Source organism: Berghia stephanieae, chromosome 14, assembly GCF_034508935.2.
Source record: "Berghia stephanieae isolate SIO BIC M18660-M18661 chromosome 14, UCSD_Bste_1.3, whole genome shotgun sequence".
NCBI classification, from domain to species: domain Eukaryota; kingdom Metazoa; phylum Mollusca; class Gastropoda; order Nudibranchia; family Aeolidiidae; genus Berghia; species Berghia stephanieae.
This window is the reverse complement of record NC_088373.1, coordinates 20,928,473-20,950,972: the sequence shown is the minus strand read 5'-3', so window position 1 is coordinate 20,950,972 and position 22,500 is coordinate 20,928,473. Positions and strand designations below refer to the sequence as shown.

The window sequence follows — 22,500 nt, the reverse complement described above, 5'->3', positions numbered from 1 at the left end:
TCCGTTGCGGATAACGCCAATTTTACAGCGACCGTAGATTACGCCAAGCACAGAATGATTATCAGTTGGACTACTGCAAAGGATGTTTTTAACTCCGTGTACCATAGGGACACCAATAAACGGTATCTTTTCGCGATGAAAGCACGCAAATGTAATGCACAGCATAGTCAGCCCGTCGAATTAATGACCCAATGTATTCCTGACCAGGCCGTGAAAGTGGACAATCCTCCTGATATTCCGAACGTATCGGTAACTACGTATTTTAATTGAGTTTTTATAATAATAACAATGCTGAAAACTTATATAGCCCAATAACTCTGAGACACCAGACTCTAAGCGCTTTCCTTTACATAATTCACCGTGCAATATTTGGAGTCAACCAAAGAAGCATCTTTTGTTAGTATTTGCCGCTCTCCTACCCGCTGCTCTGGAGGGATGCTGCTTTCCAACAACGCTTTATATAGCGAAATATCCACTAAACGTGCTTAAAGCGCTTTACAAGGGGTTCCTTGTAACCAACAGCAATACGAAACATGTAGAACGGGACATGACACCTGTTAGGCGATGTTGCAATGTTTTTTTTTTTACGACAGAGACAATGTTGTTAACGGCCAGGTACTCAATTTACACGTTTGTGCGGCTATATGGTCTAGTGGTATGACAGTCGCTTTCGGATCGGACGTTCCTGGGTTCGAGCCTTGCTCGGTGCAGAGTTGAGTCCTTGGATAAAGCTCTTTACTCACATTCTCTCTCCGTAATCATGTGTATAATGAGTACCTGTCCGTTAACAGCGTTGTCTATGTCCGAAAAAAATGTAAATATCGTCTAACATGCATCAGGTCCCGTCTAAATGTTAAATGTTGCTGTTGGCAGGGACCCTTTGTAAAGCGCTTTGATCACGTTTAGTGGATATTATGCCCTATAAAAGCTAATTTTTTTACGGTGAGAGAATGTGAATGAAGAGCCTTTTCCAAGGACTCAACTATGCGCCGAGCGAGGCTCGAACCCAGGGCCTTTTGATCCGAACGCGAGTGCCATACAAGTAGACCACAGAGCCGCACAATTTGCTTGAATTATCTCCCGCCCTTTTACAAAATTAGAGCGTTCACCATCCAATTAGAGATATATAGAATTGGAGGTTGATTTTGATTCTAACGCCTAAAAAGTATGAAGCATGTTTAGTTCCCTGTGATAACAACAAGAAATGAAGTGAGTAGGAAAGTGCCAGAAGACAACAGAGAATAAAAACTTCGCAGCGGCGATGGGGGCTCAAACCCGCGACCTTACTGGTACGACAACTCCGCCTGGCGGGGAAATCGTGACTCTTACGTCTGAGCTATCTCAGAAAAATAAAACAACCCCTCGTCTTTTCATTCAATTAAACAATCATATTCAAATATTATTAAAATGTATGCTATAGCCAATAGTTGTGTTTATGCTGGTCGTGAAAGTACAATACGTTCAAATTCATATTCAACGTCTTTATCTGAGAAAGGCGGATCGCCCATCACTGCAGATTTGATACAATTCTGTGGTGACTTTCTTCATTATTGAGTTATTGAGCTGAAAGATACATGTTTACCAAAGTTGACCAAATTTGTTGTTGTTGGTAATATTTAGGATTTCTGGTGGGAGAGTGTTCCATTCCTTGATGGTTCTTGGGAAGAAACTGTTTTTATATTTGTTGGTTCTGTGTGTTGGAATTGTGAACTTACTGCTAATAATGATAATTTGTGACCCATCGTATCAAAGCGGTATTATGTCGGGATCCACTTGGTAAGGGAAATTGAATTCATAGCCACAAATATCCAACTTGGGTTTAATTTCTGTATCTTATGGTGGAGTATAAAGACTATTTCTTGCATTGCAAAAACTTCTAAGCTCCAATTTCTCATCATGCTATCTCTAAATTCACTTTTTGGGGTCTGAATCATCCCGACATAATATGTACCGTTTTGAGACGGAGGGTCACATTTCTTGTGGATGTAGAGTGTTGTTTTGTGAAATACTGTGGTAGAGTTACTGCTGTTTTGTTGGAATGTACTATTCTATTTTGAAATTGGAGGCGTTTTTCTTTCCGCCTACTCTCTAGTGTAACAGCGTTTTCTCTGTCCGAAAAAAAATGTAATATCGCCAAATATGCATCAGGTTCCGTCTAAATGTTAAATGTTGTTGTTGGCAGGGACCCTTTGCAAAGCGCTTTGAGCACGTTTAGTGGATAATACACCCTATAAAAGCTCTTTTTTTACGGTGAGAGAATGTGTGTAAAGAGCCTTTTCCAAGGACTCAACTATGCGCCGAGCGAGGCTCGAACCCAAGGCCTTCTGGTCCGAAAGCGAGTGTCATACCAGTAGACCACTGAGCCGCACAATTTGCTTGAATTATCTCCCGCCGTTGAACTCTCCACCGCAACAGTTTCATGGCCTATATGTCGCTTCAAAGCTTAGTCAAACTGGAGCCTTCTCTTGACTAGCTGTAAAAATATATTTCTCTTGGTGTAATATTATATTACTTACTTACTTAATCCTCTTCGGGCCTTGAGGCACATAGGGCATCCACCAGACATCTCCATTTTTTGCGATCGGCCGCTTTTGCGGTGGCTGTATTCCAGGACAGGCCTGCTTCCTTTAATTCTTTCTCCATGGTCCTTCGCCAGGTTTCTTTGGGTCTTCCCAGCTTTCTCTTCCCATCTGCTGTCCAGTACAAGGCTGTATTGGGAAGTGACCCTTTTTCCATTCTGGCCACATGACCCAGCCGACCCCATCTTCTTCTTTTATTTGGCTTTTAATGCTAGTAATATTATATAGTTGCTTTCAATTATCCAGTTTGTCACTTCTCATCAGTTTTCCACTGTCACGTTTGAATTTTGACACTGGCCCTGAAGTCGACACTCTTAGACAGTCTGTTTTTTCCCCCCCATTAATCGGACACAAAAACATTGATGTCACTTAACAGGCGATACATTTTCTTTCTGTTTCACATACTTTCCGATTTGAATAAAAAAAATGGATGGAATTTTTATTTTCATGCGTGAAATTAGGTATCACGATATCCACTTCAACACCCGTCCGCCATTTTGTACAATTTTAAGTGGTGGCCGTAATTTCGACACCCTCTAGGTAAAGATATATATATATATATATATATATATATATATATATATATATATATATATATATATATATATATATAAAGTGTGTGTGTGTGTGTGTGTGTGTGTGTGTGGTTTTTTTTGTTTGTTTGGAGATTAACTCACTCTGCCCTGACACCGACTATATCCGTAGTTAACCCGGGTTACTTTTACCCCATGCCTATTTATTACATTTTTATGAGACAAATTATAGGCGTAGTATCGAAGCTAATGTTTCGAATTTTTACATGTTCATGGTAGCTGAATAAAGTTATCTAGTCTATGTACATGCTTATTTTTAATACATTTTTTTCTCAATTTTGAAAAGTAGCAAACATCTTTAGGGTTGGGTGAGTTAATTTACTTATATGTTTCTTGCTCCATGTTTTGTAAAGCTATCTGTAATTTTCGACAGAATCTGAGAACCTGGAAGTTCAACCCGAACCCATTCGCTGAACTAACCGTCACTGTGGACCAGTTCTGTCTCATCCTGAAGACATCTGTGTACTACAAAAAATCAAAGACGACAAGAGTCATGAGATGGAACTACAAAAGTATCTGCAAAATCGACAACAATCTATTCACTCTCACGTGTAAATTGTAATAAAATCTATCTATCTAGTACAGTGACGTCATCAGACAAGCACTCACTCAGTCCTTGGACAAAGTCCTGTGAAAATGTATCATCTTTCAGGAAATTAGAATGTCTGAAGACTGAGTTGTTCCGTAAGGTTAATGTTGTACGAAATAGATGTTGCTCAGATTTTGTTTCTGTATTCAGGCTTAGTATGTAGTGTGATTTGTTGTTGTTGTTGTTGCTGTTGTTTTTTTTTTCTTGTTTTTTTTTTTGTTTTGTTTTTATCATGTAGAGGACCGCAGAGCACAATTAATGTAGATGTCTAGGCGATATATAAATTCATTATTTTTTAATGTATTTATTTATTTATTTATTTAATCTATTCATTTATACAAAGACGTATTTTACCCCTTGTAGTCAAAATTAATATTTGGTAAGATTATTACATACCAAGTCTGTAGCAAGTAAACTAAGATTTTGGCCTGAAAATAAATTTTTCCTCAGAAGTGAATAATGGTGACACTCTTGTCTAAGTTCCTTTCAGTTTAAAATAAATTATTAATTTAATAACTTCACGTGTAACGTGTAATTTGATCAATAGTCTGATGTCACGTCCGCCCAGCAACAAGCAGCTTGGTTCTAAACAGATAAAATCGGTACTTTTTATTCTTCATGCTGGCTAGAACTTTTTCACATGTCATGTGATCAGAATGTATAAATGTCAAAACATGATCAAATTTATAATGTTTTTCTCCTCTGGATACCCTTTTATGCTCGTCGGAGAAATATTTCATAAGGGCGTCCGCCAGTGTTCCGATAGATTAGAACCAGTTACTAAGTTAATATGCGTCATTACGAGGGAAGTGACGTCACGACTGTTGAAGCCTATTGTTATTATGTGAGTTTCCTGATGGCTAAGGTATCGCATTTTTAAAATTCTCACCAAATTCTTTGTTTTCAGCTTTGAGTGTAATCGAAATGTTGACACTTGACTGTAGTACCATGAGACTGCACAATAGTTAAGATAAGATTAAGGTCTCAAATGTTACAAAACAGTATAAAGATTATGAAAACCATAGGAATATCTTATCGATATATATATATATATATATATATATATATATATATATATATATATATATATATATATATATATATATATATATATATATATCGATTGATAGAACGAAGTTGACGTCACTCAGGTCTTTGTTATTGTTGTTTGCCATCCGTTTATATGAGTAATTCTCCCTAACCTGTATTAACCAGACTATAAAAGTTCATGGTTACACATAGTTTGTGTCTTGGTCCGTTATACTTCCGGATTACAATGTTGTGAGCTTCTTAGCCAAGCGCATACTATTTATCTATCTACCTATATATATATATATATATATATATATATATATATATATATATATATATATATATATATCAAGGACAGCTATACTGAAAGGACATATTCATATGGAATCTTCAGGCAACGCTAGTGGGGGCAACAAAAAATATAGACAATTCAAACCAAAATAACAGCAGGGGATTCATATGGCAAGATCTACCTTTTTAGAGAGTGATTGTTAATTCTTGGTCCAAAAAATATTTAATGATTATTATTATCAGCAGTGAATAAGAGTAGCCAAGAAACGGAAAGGATGAGTAGTTAGATATTCTAAAAACTGACCTTATAGTGATTGATTCAGGATGATTTCTTTAGAAGCTTGATTAATGAAAGTACATGTAAAGAGATGATGAGGATGAGGGTGAACAATTAAATGAAGGGGAAAAGGAGAAGTACAATTTCAACAAAGGGAGGTAATCTGTGGAGGATGATCCCAAGAAAAAATATGAATACCAATATATCTACTAAGGGATGCACTACATATATCGTAGTTGTAATTGGGATCTCTCGAATTTATTAATTTTAAAGTGTTTTGAACACTATTTCATCCCTATAAGCGATGATCGGTCTGCCAGGTAGAATATTCATTGGAACACCTGCAGACCAATGTCTTTCGAAAATAACAAATTCTGTCGCTTGTGGTTCAAGCTACTCCATTGACTGACAGGAATAAACTAGTTGTCTGAATATATAGATTTGTCTCATTGATCAGAGATGTAACTCTATGACTGCATGGAATGGAACTATGGATCTGATTCTGATGCTACTCATTGACTGTAAGGAATTTGAAATCAAAATAATGTTTAAAGCGCGTAATGTTCACTTTCATTTGTATTCATCAATAACGTATATAGATTGCTATTAAATGTAAACATTTCTGTCGCTCCTTCATATTCGGATTCTGTACGAACATCGTATAAGTCTCAATTAACTAAGCATTCCATTTTAACAAATTCTTTCAAAATGGATAAGCGGAAAATCATATTTTTGACACTATAAATCATCTTTGGATTCTGATCCTTATATTAGTCAGAATTTTATGAATGGCGCATGTTTTTCTTGTGTTTCTCAGATGTCCCTCTATCAAAAGTTGTAAAACTTTGTCTCAACCTCCGAATCAATTTCTCTTAACTGATTAAAGATTTTGGCCCGTATTGTGATGCCATATCACAAAAAAGATTTCTTTTTCACGACCTATAAAAAGCTACTTTAAAATAATCTTGTGACACGGTAGTTCCGGCTAGTGGTTATGGGGTCACATCATACTATTTTCCGAATAAAAGCAAAACACATTAACTGTTATAAAGTAACAACGTATGTGGTTTGCATCCAATTTTGACTTTTTAATTTATTGCTTTTTATTTACATCACGTCGCAATTACCGAAGACTGATATGAATCTCTGGCTTTAACTCATTTGAACTTGTGATACTCAAAATTGTCAAATTAACAATGAATGTTTATATTTAACTTTGAAAAATTGTATCTATGCATAAACGTTTCACAAGGATGCCTATCAACAAAAAAAAAAAAAAAAAAAAAAGAGAAACAACCCCAAAATAAAAAAACGAACTAAAAAAAAGCAAAAACAAACAAACAAAACAATAAACAAAAAACAAACAACAAATAAAAAACAAACAAACAAACAAAATAACTGATCAAATTAAGCCATAGCTAAACTGCCTTACTTTGGAAAAACCCAAATTTAAATTTGGCCAGAAAACTAGTCCTTCAAATATCGATCGATTTAAATGACCCTCGTTTTACAAAAAAAAAAAAAAAACCAAAAACAAAACAACAACAACAAAAAACAAAAAAAAAACAAAACAAAAACAAAACAACTCTCAAACCTGGGACATACTTCGCGAATTCTCAGTCTTGAGAGTTTCTTTTTTACCAAGATGAGGGTCATTTAAATCTATCGATATTTGAAGGACTAGTTTTCTGGCCAAATCTTGAAATATTATATGGGGTTTTTTTCCAGAGTACGGCAATAAAATCATAGCGGTCAAGTAGCCATCGTTAACGTATGGCTTGATACTTGGCATTCTGACGTCATTTTTAGTTTTGTGTAGCGCCCAGTGAATTGTCGTTAGTAGTGCTCAAGGAAACACGTTATTTCATTGGTTGAACTATTGAATACAACTCACGATTTGTTTTCTTTTATGGCAAAAGACTGGCATTTTGACGTCATTTTTTGGTCAGTGTCAGGCTATAACTTTACTATGGCTACGTTCATGACAAAGGTATAGATAGTATGCAGATGACGTCACTCAGGCCTTTGTTATTGTTTTTGCCATCCGCGTTTGTGAGTTGTTCTCACTAAACTGTATCAACCAGACTATAGATCGTATGCAGATGACGTCACTCAGGCCTTTGTTATTGTTTTTGCCATCCGCGTTTGTGAGTTGTTCTCACTAAACTGTATTAACCAGACTACAAAAGTTCATGGTTACACAGAGTTTGTGTGTTGGTCCGTTATACTTCCGGATGGCAATGTTGTGAACTCCTTGGCCAAGCGCATTCTATCTATAAAAGTTCATGGTTACACAGAGTTTGTGTGTTGGTCCGTTATACTTCCGGATGGCAATGTTGTGAACTCCTTGGCCAAGCGCATTCTATCTATAAAAGTTCATGGTTACACAGAGTTTGTGTGTTGGTCCGTTATACTTCCGGATGGCAATGTTGTGAACTCCTTGGCCAAGCGCATTCTACCTATAAAAGTTCATTGTTACACAGAGTTTGTGTGTTGGTCCGTTATACTTCCGGATGGCAATGTTGTGAACTCCTTGGCCAAGCGCATTCTATCTATAAAAGTTCATGGTTACACAGAGTTTGTGTGTTGGTCCGTTATACTTCCGGATGGCAATGTTGTGAACTCCTTGGCCAAGCGCATACTATCTATAAAAGTTCATGGTTACACAGAGTTTGTGTGTTGGTCCGTTATACTTCCGGATGGCAATGTTGTGAACTCCTTGGCCAAGCGCATACTATCTATTGCTTTTGAAATCGAGACCTAATTGGATTCAGTAGTCTGATGTCACGCCGCCAGGCAACGGCGGCCATCTTGGTTCTAAACAAAGAAAATCATTACTTTTTATTCTTCATGCTGGCTAGAACTTTTCATATGCCTTGTGATCAGAATGTGTAAAAGTCAAAACATGATCAAATTTATGGGGTTTTTTCCCTCCGGATACCCTTTATGCTCGCAGGAAAAATATTTCATACGGGCGTCCGCCATTGTTCCGATAGTTTAGAGCCAGTGTTACTAAGTTACCATACGTCATTAGGAAGGAAGTGACGTTACGACTGTTGTAGAGTATTAACCAGGAGATTTTTGACCAATCAAAATATATGGAATTTGTGACACATCTTCACACATAGTAGTTTGTTTATAAACAAGATAATGTGAATGAAATCGTCCTCTCTCTGATCAATTGTTATTGTTTTCATACCGCCGAATAGGTGACTAGTTATCACTCGATTTTCTCGATCATATTCTCAACGTTTAAGTTTACACATAGTTTTCTCTTTTGGTTATATTGATAAAGCGGTAGAACAGTGGGTATTTTACTTAGACACATACAATCAATATTAAAACCTGTGTAGTTTGCTATGCTGACCAATCACCGTCATTGTTTATATTATTATTGACTGTCCTGGAGGCGTGTTTTCTATATGTCTATTGCACAGTTAGGTAGACTTTTAATTTTGAGCCTTTTTATATAGAGCAATATCCACTAAGCGTGCTCAAAGTGCTTTACAAGGGGTCCCTGTCCAACAGCAACATTTAACATTTAGGACAAGACATGACGCCTGTAAGGCGATATTATACTTTTTTTTTCGGACAGAGACAACGCTGTTAACGGCCTGGTACTCATTTTACACTTGAGTACGGTGAGAGAATGTGAGTAAAGAGCCTTTTCCAAGGACTCAACTATGCGCTGAGCGAGGCGCGAACCCAGGACCTTCCGATCCGATGGCAAGTGTTATACCACAAGACCACATAGTCGCATTTTTACTGTCGAAGATGTAATTAAGTCGTTTTAAACAGTTAAAAAACAAACAGACGAGAATTCGTCCCGGTGTCTTTGAGAATTGAAGAAACATTGTGGGAAAATAACATTTGGAGATTTGAGGTATTGGAAGAAACAACAGACTTCTCCATTACACCAATGAGTCCAGAACCATTTGGATGATCAGACCTGTTAAATAAGAACACATTGCTAGTAGTAGATATTGAAATGACACAGTATATATATATGTGTAGAAGGTAAATAATCATTCCTTGGGCTTTTAAAACTGGATCAAAGTGGATGAGGTGTCGATTTTTTCCTTTATAAAATTAATGATAGAAATTTAAGAAGAGAATAGACACAAATAAAGAGATGAATGCTTTTTTTTCAATGTTTGTTTTTGTGAGTTTTGCGATAACTCAATTTGAAGAATACTCGCCTCTAAAATGAAGTTGCGTCAATCAAAAATGATTGGGTGGATAGGTCTTTAAAGTATGTCGGAAAGTACTTTGTTTCAGGCTAGCATCCTCATATGAAAGGTAGCAAACAGTATTATTGTCCATACAATAACACAGAAACCAGCAAAAAAATCAGTTGACATAATCATAATCATAATCATAATCATATATGGCTTTTGGGTGGTGAGGGGTTGAGGCCACCTGAAGTCACACCTGCTGTCCACAAGCGCATGATCTAGTCTCATCACGTAGCCATCGTAATCTTATAGCCTGACACTAACCAAAAAATGACGCCAAAAGTCCAGTCCTTTTTGGTCTAAGTGTCAGGCTAGAACTTAACGATGGCGATGCTTATCATGATAGCTTGTCGCTCCAACACCGAACCCACTCCACAGTATCTGTGGAGCATGGTCAGTGCAGCTGGGCCCATCCTGGCATTCTCTAAGGATGTGCTCCATCGTCTGCTCTGGGCATCCACATGTACACAAGCTAGTCTCAGCCCCCCCCCCCCCCCCCCCAACATTTTCATGCTTCCAGCTGTTCTACAAAGTTTTGCCCGTGCTCTGTTCATTCAGTGTTACCCATTCATTCCTGGGGAGCTCGGTTCCGTAGGGCAGTTCTTCTCTCGGATCTTCAACAGCTTCATTTGCATGATTGTCTCACTCCCTCCATGTGGAAAGTCTGTATACAGCTGCATGGTCAGGGTTGATGCTTTCTTTCGTCATGAAGCTCTTTCTCCACTATGTGGTCTAGTGGTATGACACTCGCTTTCGGATCCGAAGGTCCTGGGTTCGAGCCTCGTTCGGTGCATAGTTGAGTCCTTGGAGAAGACTCTTTACTCACGTTATCTCACCGTACATAGCTGCACAAATATATGATTTACAATTGAAAAAAATCACCCTCGATAAAAGAAACAACACATTTTACTGTATCTTCTCGGTTAAGGATCTCGGAGAGGGCCGAGGCTAAAACCAAGCTAACTTCATCCCCAGACACGCCCATAAAGCAGGATGGAAATGAAAGCAGGCGGAGGAGAAATAAAGAAACGATGACTATGGATGATATTACGAGTTCCTTTGGAGGTTGACATTTATTTTATGCTGCTGGTTCGAACATTGTGTTTATTATGAGGCAACAACTAGATATGCCTAAATCAGATCCTTTTCCCATTTCGGACCCTCTGTTTGGAACGCCATACAACAGAGCATTCGTGAAAAAGAATCTTTGTCTATTTTTAAACGTTCGGTTAAAACATATCTGTTTCGTCTTTAGTAGATGGTATGAGAAGCAAGATAGGTCTGTCTGGTGTGTGTGTGTGTGTGTGTGTGTGTGTGTGTGTGTGTGTGTGTTTGTGCTTGTATGTGAATGAGTATGTTTCAGCCAACGTAATTTGTAATTTAAGCGCTTAGAGTCTGGTGTCTCGGAGTTATAGCGCTATATAAGTTTTCAGCATTATTATTATTATTATTATTATTATTATTATTATTATTATTATTATTATTATTATTATTATTATTATTATTATTATTATTATTAGTAGTATCATTATTATTATTATTATTATTAGTATCATTATTATTATTATTATTATTATTATTATTATTATTATTATTATTATGAGTCAATAAAATGGAAATAAAGATAAAGGGAGTAAATCTGACTCATGAATGAACAACACAAAACAAACGACGTTTCGGCCTTTGGCCTTTTTCAAGTAAACACATTATGGGTCAGCGTAGCTCAGCGTACCTTCTTTGCTTCGTACCCAAAAGGTACCGAGTTCGACTACCCGCCTTGTTGTGTGATCTTGAGCAAATCACCTTGCCTTAGCTCACTTTGCGGCGCTGCACTGCGGCTGACGACTGGGATTCCAGTCTTCCCTTGGAATAGACCCTAAAGACAAATTTCCCCTTGGGGATGAATAAAGGAAATTTATTTATTATTTATTTATTTTATTCATCATTTCATTTTGAATTTTGGGAAGACAATATTTAATCTTAGAAAACTTTAAGATGCTTTTTAAAAAATTCAACAGTCACGCTGTCATAAGAGTAAATAATTGCATTATTTTCCGTCTATCTGAATTTTAATCGTGAAATATTTAATCGTTTCTGCATTTTGCTCTTAATAATAGTTTCTTTTTTTTTCTACAAAATTGGTATTTTCCCGATGTTTACTTCTTATTTTGCAAAGACCATAACAAAATTAGACCTTAGTGGGCGGCGAAGTACCCGAGTGGTTAAGGCATTGAACTGTGATCCAGAAGGCCCCCGGGTTCGAGCCCCGCTACAGGCTCTTTCGTTTATTTTCCTTGGGCAAGATTATTAACCCTATAATTTGCTCACTGTGAGTATCCAGAGGAAAAAAAAACAAACATAAATTTGATCATGTTTTGACTTTTACACATTCTGATCACAAGGCATATGAAAAGTTCTAGCCAGCATAAAGAATAAAAAGTAATGATTTTCTTTGTTCCGATAGTTTAGAGCCAGTGCTACTAAAATACCATGCGTCATTAGGAAGGAAGTGACGTTACGACTGTTGAAGAGTATTTCTACCAACTGTAGACAATGAATAAACGTTGCTTACAGAATGAACCCATATGACGTCACTCAGCTTTGTTTTGTTTTTTTTTTTAGCCAGACATTTATGTGAGTAGTTCTCAATGAATTCTATCAATCAGATTAAAAACGTTCAAGGTTACACATAGTTTTGCGTTTTGATTGGTTCGTTATATCCGGCGGGCGGATGTCATGAGAATTTTAAATCAACGCATAGCATCAATAGTATCAATCGAATGCATACACCAGTTAGTTTTTTAAAAGTTGCTTACTTATTTACTTACTTACTTACTTACTTACTTACTTGTTTACTTACTTACTTACTTACTTGCTTACTTACTTACTTGCATACTTACTTACTTACTTGCTTACTTACTTACTTACTTACTTACTTACTTGCTTACTTACTTACTTACTTACTTGCTTGCTTACTTACTTACTTACTTACTTACTTGCTTGCTTACTTACTTACTTACTTACTTACTTACTTGCTTGCTTACTTACTTACTTACTTACTTACTTGCTTACTTACTTACTTACTTACTTATCTGAACCAGAGACCACTGAGCTCTAGGCCTTCAGTCTTGTGCCATGACGTAGAAGAATTTTTTTTGTTGTTTTTTCGTTTTTGTTTTTTCGTTATTTTGTTTTTGTTTTTTCTTTTTAACCTCAGGAATGAGAGACACCCTATGTTTGTCGTTGCTTTGCCAATTTAGATTTATCTCCGTCTTTTAAATTTGACAATCAACAGGTATAGTGATATTGAGCTTTTAAAAACAAAACAAAAAACAAACAAACAATAAATTAAAAAAAACAAAAACCAAAAAAAAAAAAAAAAAAAAAAAACAACCCAAAAATAAAACACAGTAAATTAAAAAAAAAAAAAACAAAAAATAAAACAAACAAAAGAAAAGAAAAAAAAAAGAATCAATAATTAAATAAATATATAAGTAAATAAATAGATAAATGAATAAATAAATAAATAAATAAATAAATAAATAAATAAATAAATAAATAAATAAATAAATAAATAAATAAATAAATAAATACATAAATAAATAAATAAATAAGTTTAAAGAATCGGATTACTAAATGTTAGATCGTGCCGTAATAAAACTCAAGATATAATTGACATTATTGAAGATCATAAAATTACTATTTTTGTCATCTTCGAAACATGGCTTAATCATTCATATGATGATCCAATTATGAAAGCAATTACACCCGAAGGCTTTTGTATCAAATCATTTCCACGCATTGGGAGGAAAGGAGGTGGAATTGCAATTATTTACAACTTGTCAATCTTTGACAAGATATCATTCCACCATGATAATTTTAGAAGTTTTGACGAGTACGCTGGATTTGCCATTCATGAAAATAATTTTAAAAAGTCCTTTCACTGTGTCTACCGCCCACCACCAAGCCAACAAAACAAAATATCAACAATTGATTTTTTATCGGAGTTCGGAGAATTTCTGTCTATGCAATCCATAAACAAAAAGCATAATATTTTTATGGGTGATTTTAACATTGGTTATTTCGGAAACAAAAATGAATCCAAAGTATTTCGGGAACTTATTGACACAAACAACTATATGCAACTTGTAAGCGGTCCTACAAACAACTATGGCCACACAATAGATCATGTCATTACAGACATTGAACATTCTCTCTCTTCACCTGTCTTTAATATTGATAAATTAATCTCGGACCATCATTTAATTGTGTTTTGCGTTTTATTTCCAATGAAGCACTAAGTAAAAAAGATGATAACATCTCGTAATTTGAAGAATATAAACATGAACATTTTTAAACAAGACCTTGACCATAACGTTAAAAATAAACATGATGCGAATGGTCTCCACGAGTCAATTGTTGGTACGGTTGACAAGCATGCTCCCTTAAAAACTAGAGCAGTATGAGTGAGACGGCAAGCACCTTGGTATAATACCGAAATAAAACTGAATGGATTAGCCAGGAGGCGGGCAGAAAGAAAATGGCTCAAGTCCAGAGATGCTGTCGATAAGAAGCGGTACATCACGGCTAGAAATGATGCGATAGCCTTCAATTTCAGGGCCAAAAAGAAATTCTATGAAGACAGCCTGAAAAACGTGGGGCGTTCGAGACAATTGTTTGCCTTGACCAAGGAACTGCTGGGACAACAGACGCAATCAGCTCTCCCATCTTTAATCGATCGTGCAGATCTACCAACTCGCTTTGGTCAATATTTTAAAGAAAAAACGGATACCATCAGGAAAGAACTCTCGTCTGAATCGATCCATACAACATTCGATAAGTTTCATGGTGATTCATTAACACAATTTTCAAAGATTACAGATGCTGACTTATGTGATTGCATTATGTCGTCTCCAACTAAAAGTTGTGATTTAGACCCCGTAAATACGGCCATTCTAAAAAAGTGCATTGATGTAATTTTAACACCATTTACATGTCTTGTTAATAATTCGTTGCAGTCAGGTGCTGTACCAGACATTTACAAAGTTTCTCATATCGACTCATAATCGTCTTCCAAAGAATCAGAAAGGGTATCTCTGGTGCTGAAATACTCTCGTATTATTTGGGAGGCACTCTCGCTTTGAACAACATCCCCAAAACAGATTTTAGTGGCCTGGTTCATAATATTTGCTACTTGAGCGGTTTTGGCTGATGTTTTCTGTGCCATTTTTGTTTGCGGATGTGACGGTTGTGAATGTAAACAAAGACTAGACGACGGATGGCATTGTATAATTTTAATGAATTTTGCAGAAAATATAAGTGCATTAATTAAAAGGATATGTTGAGTCGATCAAGGGAAAGATAAAGAAGGCATTTGGAAGGGAAAATGTGCTTTTTTCGATATGTGAGTGCATTGTTTTGTGTATCAAACTGCCGTCACCCAGATTCGTCGAAGCCACTCGACTGGCCATTGACGGGTCATGGATGCGCAGAGGTTCTCACGGTCAGCATTCTTTATGTATTCATGCGCACTAGATTTTAATGGAAATCAGCCAGGAAAATCCCCTTTAATTTGATATGCATTACATACTGGATTCTTAGAAAACTTATGTCCGTCCGCGAGATATAAAAATGGGAAAGTAATCGAGCGACTTTTCTCAAACTTCATACTTTTTCAACTAGACTAGCTGTAAAAAATGATTAAAATAAAATATTTAGAAGTGAAATTAAACTTTAATATTTCAGGAATATGTATAAAAATGATTGATTTAACCATTTATGACAAGAACTCATTTTTAATAAAAATTGACATTCGAACAATAGGCAATATCTCAGCTCGAATCTCTCACAAAGGGACTGATTTTCTCATGCACCGTAACAAATAATTGTAATATCGCCTGACAGGATTCATGTCTCGTCCTTCACGTTTAGTCTTGCTGTTGGCTTGGGACCCCTTGTAAAGCGCACTGAGTACGTCTAGTGGATATTCCGCCAAATAAATGCTGTATTATTTTTTTAAAATAATATTTTTATAAATTTTTAGGAAGAGGTAGATGCCCAAAAGGTTTCATTCTTGTTCACCGTAAAATTTATAATGGATTCCATACAAAATAAAACAGTTTTCCGACTTTCGTAATTTCCAATGTAATGACATAATATGACAGTTATTATCATTATTAACCTTTTTAATTAATTTTGTTTTTGGTTGAACTTTTTTTTTAATCTCCTAGTTGACGCGACATCACGGTCGACCTTGACACAGACAAATTTTGGGATTGACAGGTGCCAAAAAGCCTTGACTACGTGATGACAGGGGTGGGCATTGTAACCTTGAATTATAATCTACAAGCAACGCCCCCCTCCCCCCCCCCCCCCCAAAAAAAAAGAAAGAGCTGTGTGCGTGTGTGTGGTGGTAGGGGGGGGGGGGGTGCGAATGCGAATAGTCCCGAGGAGTACCCATTTAACCTGCCACGGGAGCGCTGTCGATTTGTTTTATAAACAATAATAATAATAATAATAATAATAATAATAATAATAATAATAATAATAATAATAATAATAATAATAATAATAATAATAATAAAATAATAATAATAATAATAATAGTAATAATAATAATAATAATAATAATAATAATAATAATAATAATAATAATAATAATAATAATAATAATAATAATAATAATAATAATAATAATAATAATAATAATAATAATAATGATAATTATGACGATAAATAACAAATCTTTATTGTCCACAAAATGGAAAAATTTCCGTGGTCTACGTTGTTTTTAAACAAATCGGATTGCAAATGTATTGATGTTATGCGTATTGGAAAAATACTCACGACATCTCCATTGGGGTATAACATATCAACACACAAAACTGTAAACTCGAACGTTCATAGTCTGAGTGACATAACTTAGTGATAAGTTAATTATAAAAATGGCTGTCTAAAAGCAATAACAACGGGTTGACTAACGTCAAATTCATTCTTTCTATTGATGCATTGGGAATGGTTCTGTCGGCCACATAGCCTCACTATTAATTAAAATTTATTTCTAATTTCACCAATTTTTGGAGTAAACACACAGTTCTTAGTATCAAACCTATTGTAAAGTTGACGCTGATCCCGAATCCGACGTGAAAACAGCGAAAATCCAAAAAAAAAATTGTCCACTTTTTTATACTGCCACGCCGTCGATCGCCGATCGCCTCAAAAAATATCTCCCCGTGTGTGGACAAAAATTATCTGCGATAAACGCAGGGATCGGGTCACAGCGACCCAGCAGTGCTTGTCCCGCGATGATATATGTGCGTCTATGGTTTTAGAGGGATGCCTATTGATGCTATGCGTTTGGGTAAAATACTAGCAACTTCCGTCAGCCGTATATAACGTATTTATTTGCTTACTTACTTAATTGTACTTAATTAAGGCGGATTGCCCATCACTGCAGATTTTATACAATTATGTAGCGAGTTTCTCCTTTATTGTGTTATTGAGTAATTATTCTACCCCTTTAGACAAGTTCCAACCAGTTTCACCTAGTTTCATAAACGAGTTGATAAAAAAAGCCCCCATTAAATCCTGCGACCTTGATCCCCTACCTGCACAGCTTTTGGCCAGCTCCATCGATACATTATTACCATCCATTACATCAATCATAAATACATCCATACTGACTGGCAAAGTTCCATCGTGCTTTAAAAGTGCCCTCGTCAAACAACTTCTGAAGAAACCATCACTGGACCACACTATATTAAACAATTATCGTCCTGTATCAAATTTACCTTTTTTGTCAAAACTTTTGGAGAAGGTAGTTCTTACACAATTAACATCTCATCTTAAGAACAACAGTTTGGAACAAACCTTTCAGTCAGCCTACAAACATCAACACAGTACTGAAACGGCGCTTCTTAAAATCTTTAATGACTTGTTATGTAATGCTGATGCTAACAATATCAATGTATTATGCCTTTTAGATCTTTCAGCTGCCTTTGACACCATTGACCATGACATTTTGTTAAGAAGACTAGAAAATACGTTCGGCATAAAAGGAATTGCCCTTAAATGGTTTACATCATATTTACAGGATCGATGGCAGACTGTCGTGGTGAATGGTGTTCAGTCAGAACAAGTTTTACTAAATTTTGGAGTGCCACAAGGCTCTGTTCTTGGCCCTGTCCTTTTTACTGTATATATGCAGCCCTTTCTAGTGTGATATCCAGATTCAATCTGAGTTATCATTTTTATGCAGATGATACGCAATTATATGATTCAGCACCTCTTAGTAATTTTCAGTTCTTAATACAACGAATTACAAGCTGTTTTAATGAGATTAAATCTTGGATGTACCACAATAAGTTAAAATTAAATGATAGTAAAACTGAGATTTTAATGTGCGGAAGGCCGAGTATCCTTAAACAGGCAAATAAATCACCTATTACTCTCGGAAATAGCACAATAGAATTTTCAAATAAAGCAAAAAACCTTGGCGTCATCATTGATAAAGATCTTTCCATGACAAGCCATGTGAATAACACCATACAATCTATGTACATAGAAATGAAAAAAATAAGCAAAATTCGTAATTTAATACCGAAGCATATAATAGAACTTTTAATTAATTCCCGGTTTTATCTAAATTGGACTATTGTAACTCCCTTTGGGCGAATTTAGCTAAAGACAAAATTAGCAAACTTCAGGTTGCTCAAAATAACGCAGCCAGGCTCATTGTGCGCAATAACAAAAAATACCCGTCAGCAACTCTTCTTCTCCTTGAGTTACAGTGGCTTCCTGTGGAAAAAAGAGTTGCCTATAAGATTTGTACTGTTGTCTACAAATCCCTGAGCACGAACAGTCCCTCCTATATTAAAGACCTTCTAAACATATAAGTCCCCAATAGAAACTTGAGGTCAAGCAATGACCAATCAATCCTTGTCAAACCTAAGCCATTGCGTAAAATAGGTGAACAGTCTTTTCAATTTTCGGCCCCCTATTTTTGGAACTCTCTCCCATCACACGTGAGATGCTCGGATTCGTTGACAACGTTCAAATCTCGCTTAAAGTTTTATCTTTTTACGTCATAATGTTGCAATATTATTTTCATATTTTGTTGTTAAATTGAATTCGTATCATGTTTCCTTCACACTTGTCTCACTGTAATATGTTTTGTTTTATATCACTGTAAAGCGCTTAGAGCCTGTGACAACGGGGTAAAGCGCTATATAAATGCCATTTATTATTATTATTATTATTATTATATTATTATTATTATTATTATATTATTATTATTATTATTATTATTATTATTTTTTTATTATTAATATCAGTAAACAGTGAACAGTATCCATGGAAATTACTTTCCAAATATATGTTACAGTGAATGACATAATCAGTCGGATGGTGAAAAGGTTAGAACTGATATTGTGACAGTGAATGACAAAATCAGTCGGATGGTGAAAAGGTTTGAACTGAGATATTGTTACAGTGAATGACATAATCAGTCGGATGGTGAATGGGTTTCAACTGAGATATTAGGCTTTTAACGAAATCGGGCCGAACGAGACGCCGAACGCCGATCCCGAACGGATATAGCGTTTTCACGTGACCATGAACGAGATCTGGATAGTGAAGACTCTCAAGCGGTATGCAGCATCGGATCTAAGGTCACGTGATAGAGGATAGCTTGGGTTGCTGTTGGCTTCAGCTGACAAGAAACGGAGAAGGAAAGAATGGAGACTACCTCAGGCCTCCCCCTACCATGTGTTAGGGGAGGGGCAAGGTCAGTGTCATTCAATAGTATATAATTGTGCATGTGGCGCTCTATAAGGAGAGAAAATTATAAAGTGATTACGGGGAAAGGTGGGGGGAGGGGGGGGGGGGGGGGGGGTTGACCCACAAACGACCGAGGTGTTGGGCTTCGGGTAGACCATGATACGAAATCAAAGAGAAAGGCCGCTGGTACTTGGATGGTGGAAATGGTTGGGGGTGTGAGGGGGGGGGGGGTAGTGACAATCAGCATGGGATGTATACACTAACATTAATAATATAGGCAATAGATGACCAGGGATGTGCATTGTTTTTGTATTGTTTGTATGTGTGTGTGTGTGTGTGTGTGTGTGTGTGAAAGGGATTACACAAAAACACCTTTCTCTGTAGCTTCCAAATGATTACGTATACGATAAATTTGAAAACCACATTGTTTGAATCAGCTTGCAAAAAGGAGAGCATTTATCTTTGTTTCACAAAAACAGGTTTAGAAATAAAAATATTTTTCTAGTAGATTGATTTTGAAAAAAAACATTGCTCATTTTTTAAAATTTAATGATAGTTTCTTTATTTTTCGGTCGATTTTCTTGATTTATATCTCATTTTTCAATTCTCAGTGCGACGAGCACACTGATGTATCTCGTGTGATTCAAAAGCGTTGTTTGTTTTTTAAATATATATATACTGAGAGTCCTGCCTCACTAATTAATTCCTGAGCGTTGAGATGGTGACGCTACTATTACATACAAGACCTTGCAGTCGAGTCGGCAGGGCTTTTGGGTTGCACAACCACTGTTTACCCATCGGTCAGCGGTACTCTTTGATGTTATACAACACTTACCGCCTTTACGCAAAGCCGCAGGCCCATAAATCAAGAGATGATCTCCTAACTGTTCACAAGCGAACTGTCAAACGAGCAATCGATGATTGGATAAGAATCTCAAGATCTCATATAATAAGGTACGTTCTGGAGAGGTGATATCCCCCCACCCGTCATCGTACAGAACTTTCATTGCCTTATATCATATAAGCTCCACCTCCTCTGTCTATTCCGGAGTGACGAGATTTGACGAAAGGACGCGAGAAAAAATTGATCACGTGTTAGGTAAATCGATCGGTCGGTCTGCTTCGGCGTGTAACTATAACTCCGTATTGTTACAGTGAATGACAAAATCAGTCGGGTGGTGAAAAGGTTTGAACTGAGATATTGTTACAGTGAATGCCAAAATCAGTCGGATGGTGAAAAGGTTTCAACTGAGATAGTAGGCTTTTAACGAAATCGGGCCGAACGAGACGCCGAACGCCGAACCCGAACGGATATAGCCTTCTCACGTGACCATGAACGAGATCTGGATAGTGAAGACTCTCAAGCGGTATGCAGCATCGGATCTAAGGTCACGTGATAGAGGATAGCTTGGGTTGCTGTTGGCTTCAGCTGACAAGAAACGGAGAAGGAAAGAATGGAGACTACCTCAGGCCTCCCTCTACCATGTGTTAGGGGAGGGACAAGGTCAGTGTCATTCAATAGTATATAATTGTGCATGTGGCGCTCTATAAGGAGAGAAAATTATAAATTGATTACGGGGAAAGGTGGGGGGGAGGGGGGGGGGTTGACCCACAATAGACCGAGGTGTTGGGCTTCGGGTAGACCATGATACGAAATCAAAGAGAAAAGGCCGCTGGTACTTGGATGGTGGAAATGGTTGGGGGTGTGGGGGGGGGGGTAGTGACAATCAGCATGGGATGTATAAATGAACATTAATAATATAGGCAATAGATGACCAGGGATGTGTATTGATTGTGTATTGTTTGTATATGTTTGTGTGTGTGTGTGTGTGTGTGTGCGTGTATGTGTGTGTGAAAGGGATTACACAAAAACACCTTTCTCTGTAGCTTCCAAATGATTACGTATACGATAAATTTGAAAACCTCATTGTTTGAATCACCTTGCAAAAAGGAGAACATTTATCTTTGTTTCACAAAAAACAGGTTTAGAAATACAAATTTTTTCTAGTAGATTGATTTTGAAAAAAATATTGCTCAATTTTTTAAATTTAATGATAGTTTCTTTATTTTTCGGTCGATTTTCTTGATTTATATCTCATTTTTCAATTCTCAGTGCGACGAGCACACTGATGTATCTCGTGTGATTCAAAAGCGTTGTTTGTTTTTTAAATATATATATATATACTGAGAGTCCTGCCTCACTAATTAATTCCTGAGCGTTGAGATGGTGACGCTACTATTACATACAAGACCTTGCAGTCGAGTCGGCAGGGCTTCTGGGTTGCACAACCACTATTTACCCATCGGTCAGCGGTACTCTTTGATGTATACAACACTTACCGCCTTTACGCAAAGCCGCAGGCCCATAAATCAAGAGATGATCTCCTAACTGTTCACAAGCGAACTGTCAAACGAGCAATCGATGATTGGATAAGAATCTCAAGATCTCATATAATAAGGTAAGTTCTGGAGAGGTGATATCCCCCCACCCGTCATCGGACAGAACTTTCATTGCGTTATATCATATAACCTCCGCCTCCTTTTTCTACTCCGGAGTGACGAGATTAGACGAGAGGACTCGAGAAAAAATTGATCACGTGTTCGGTAAGTCGATCGGTCGGTCTGCTTCGACGTGTAACTATAACTCCGTATTGTTACAGTGAATGACAAAATCAGTCGGATAGTGAAAAGATTTGAACTGAGATATTGCCAAGTTAAGTTAGAAGGTCAATTTTTATCAAAAATGAGTTCTTATCATAAATGATTAAGTCAACCCTTTTTGTACATCTTCGGGAAATATCAAAGCTAAATTTCAATTCTAAATATTTTCTACAAGTTGAAAAAGTATGAAATTTGAGAAAAGTTGCTGGATACCTTTCCCATACATCTGACTATAACTTCATGAAAAATCACCTGATTTACTTCAAATAAAGATTAAAATGCTCTGGGGAACATATTCTGTCAGAAACTTTTTTAAAAAAATGTAAATCCAAAATTGTCACCTTCCGACTGATTATGTCATGCACTGACACATATTTTTAAAATGACAAGAGTATCACAGTTTATTTGTTTACGAAGAAATATTTATTTTCACTACAAATAAACACAAATAAACAAATGTCATGTT

At 36.4% G+C, this 22,500-nt stretch overlaps 2 protein-coding genes across 2 annotated transcripts in view; one reads left to right on the top strand and one right to left on the bottom strand.

The window, feature by feature from the left end:
- The window catches only part of LOC144959607 (uncharacterized), an 11,657-nt gene extending 7,380 nt beyond the window's left edge, over positions 1–4,277 (top strand). Inside the window, exons 2-3 of the mRNA XM_078892234.1 lie at positions 1–249; positions 3,546–4,277. The exon at positions 1–249 is cut by the window's left edge and continues 111 nt beyond it. Of these exons, the coding sequence (XP_078748360.1) occupies positions 1–249; positions 3,546–3,734 (438 nt within the window). The 3' untranslated portion in view covers positions 3,735–4,277. The remainder of the gene's footprint in view (positions 250–3,545) is intronic.
- Positions 4,278–22,444: 18,167 nt separating this feature from the next.
- The window catches only part of LOC144960090 (uncharacterized), a 1,981-nt gene continuing 1,925 nt past the window's right edge, over positions 22,445–22,500 (bottom strand). The window contains exon 2 of the mRNA XM_078893040.1: positions 22,445–22,500. This exon is cut by the window's right edge and continues 250 nt beyond it. The gene's annotated coding sequence lies outside the window, so the exon portion shown is untranslated.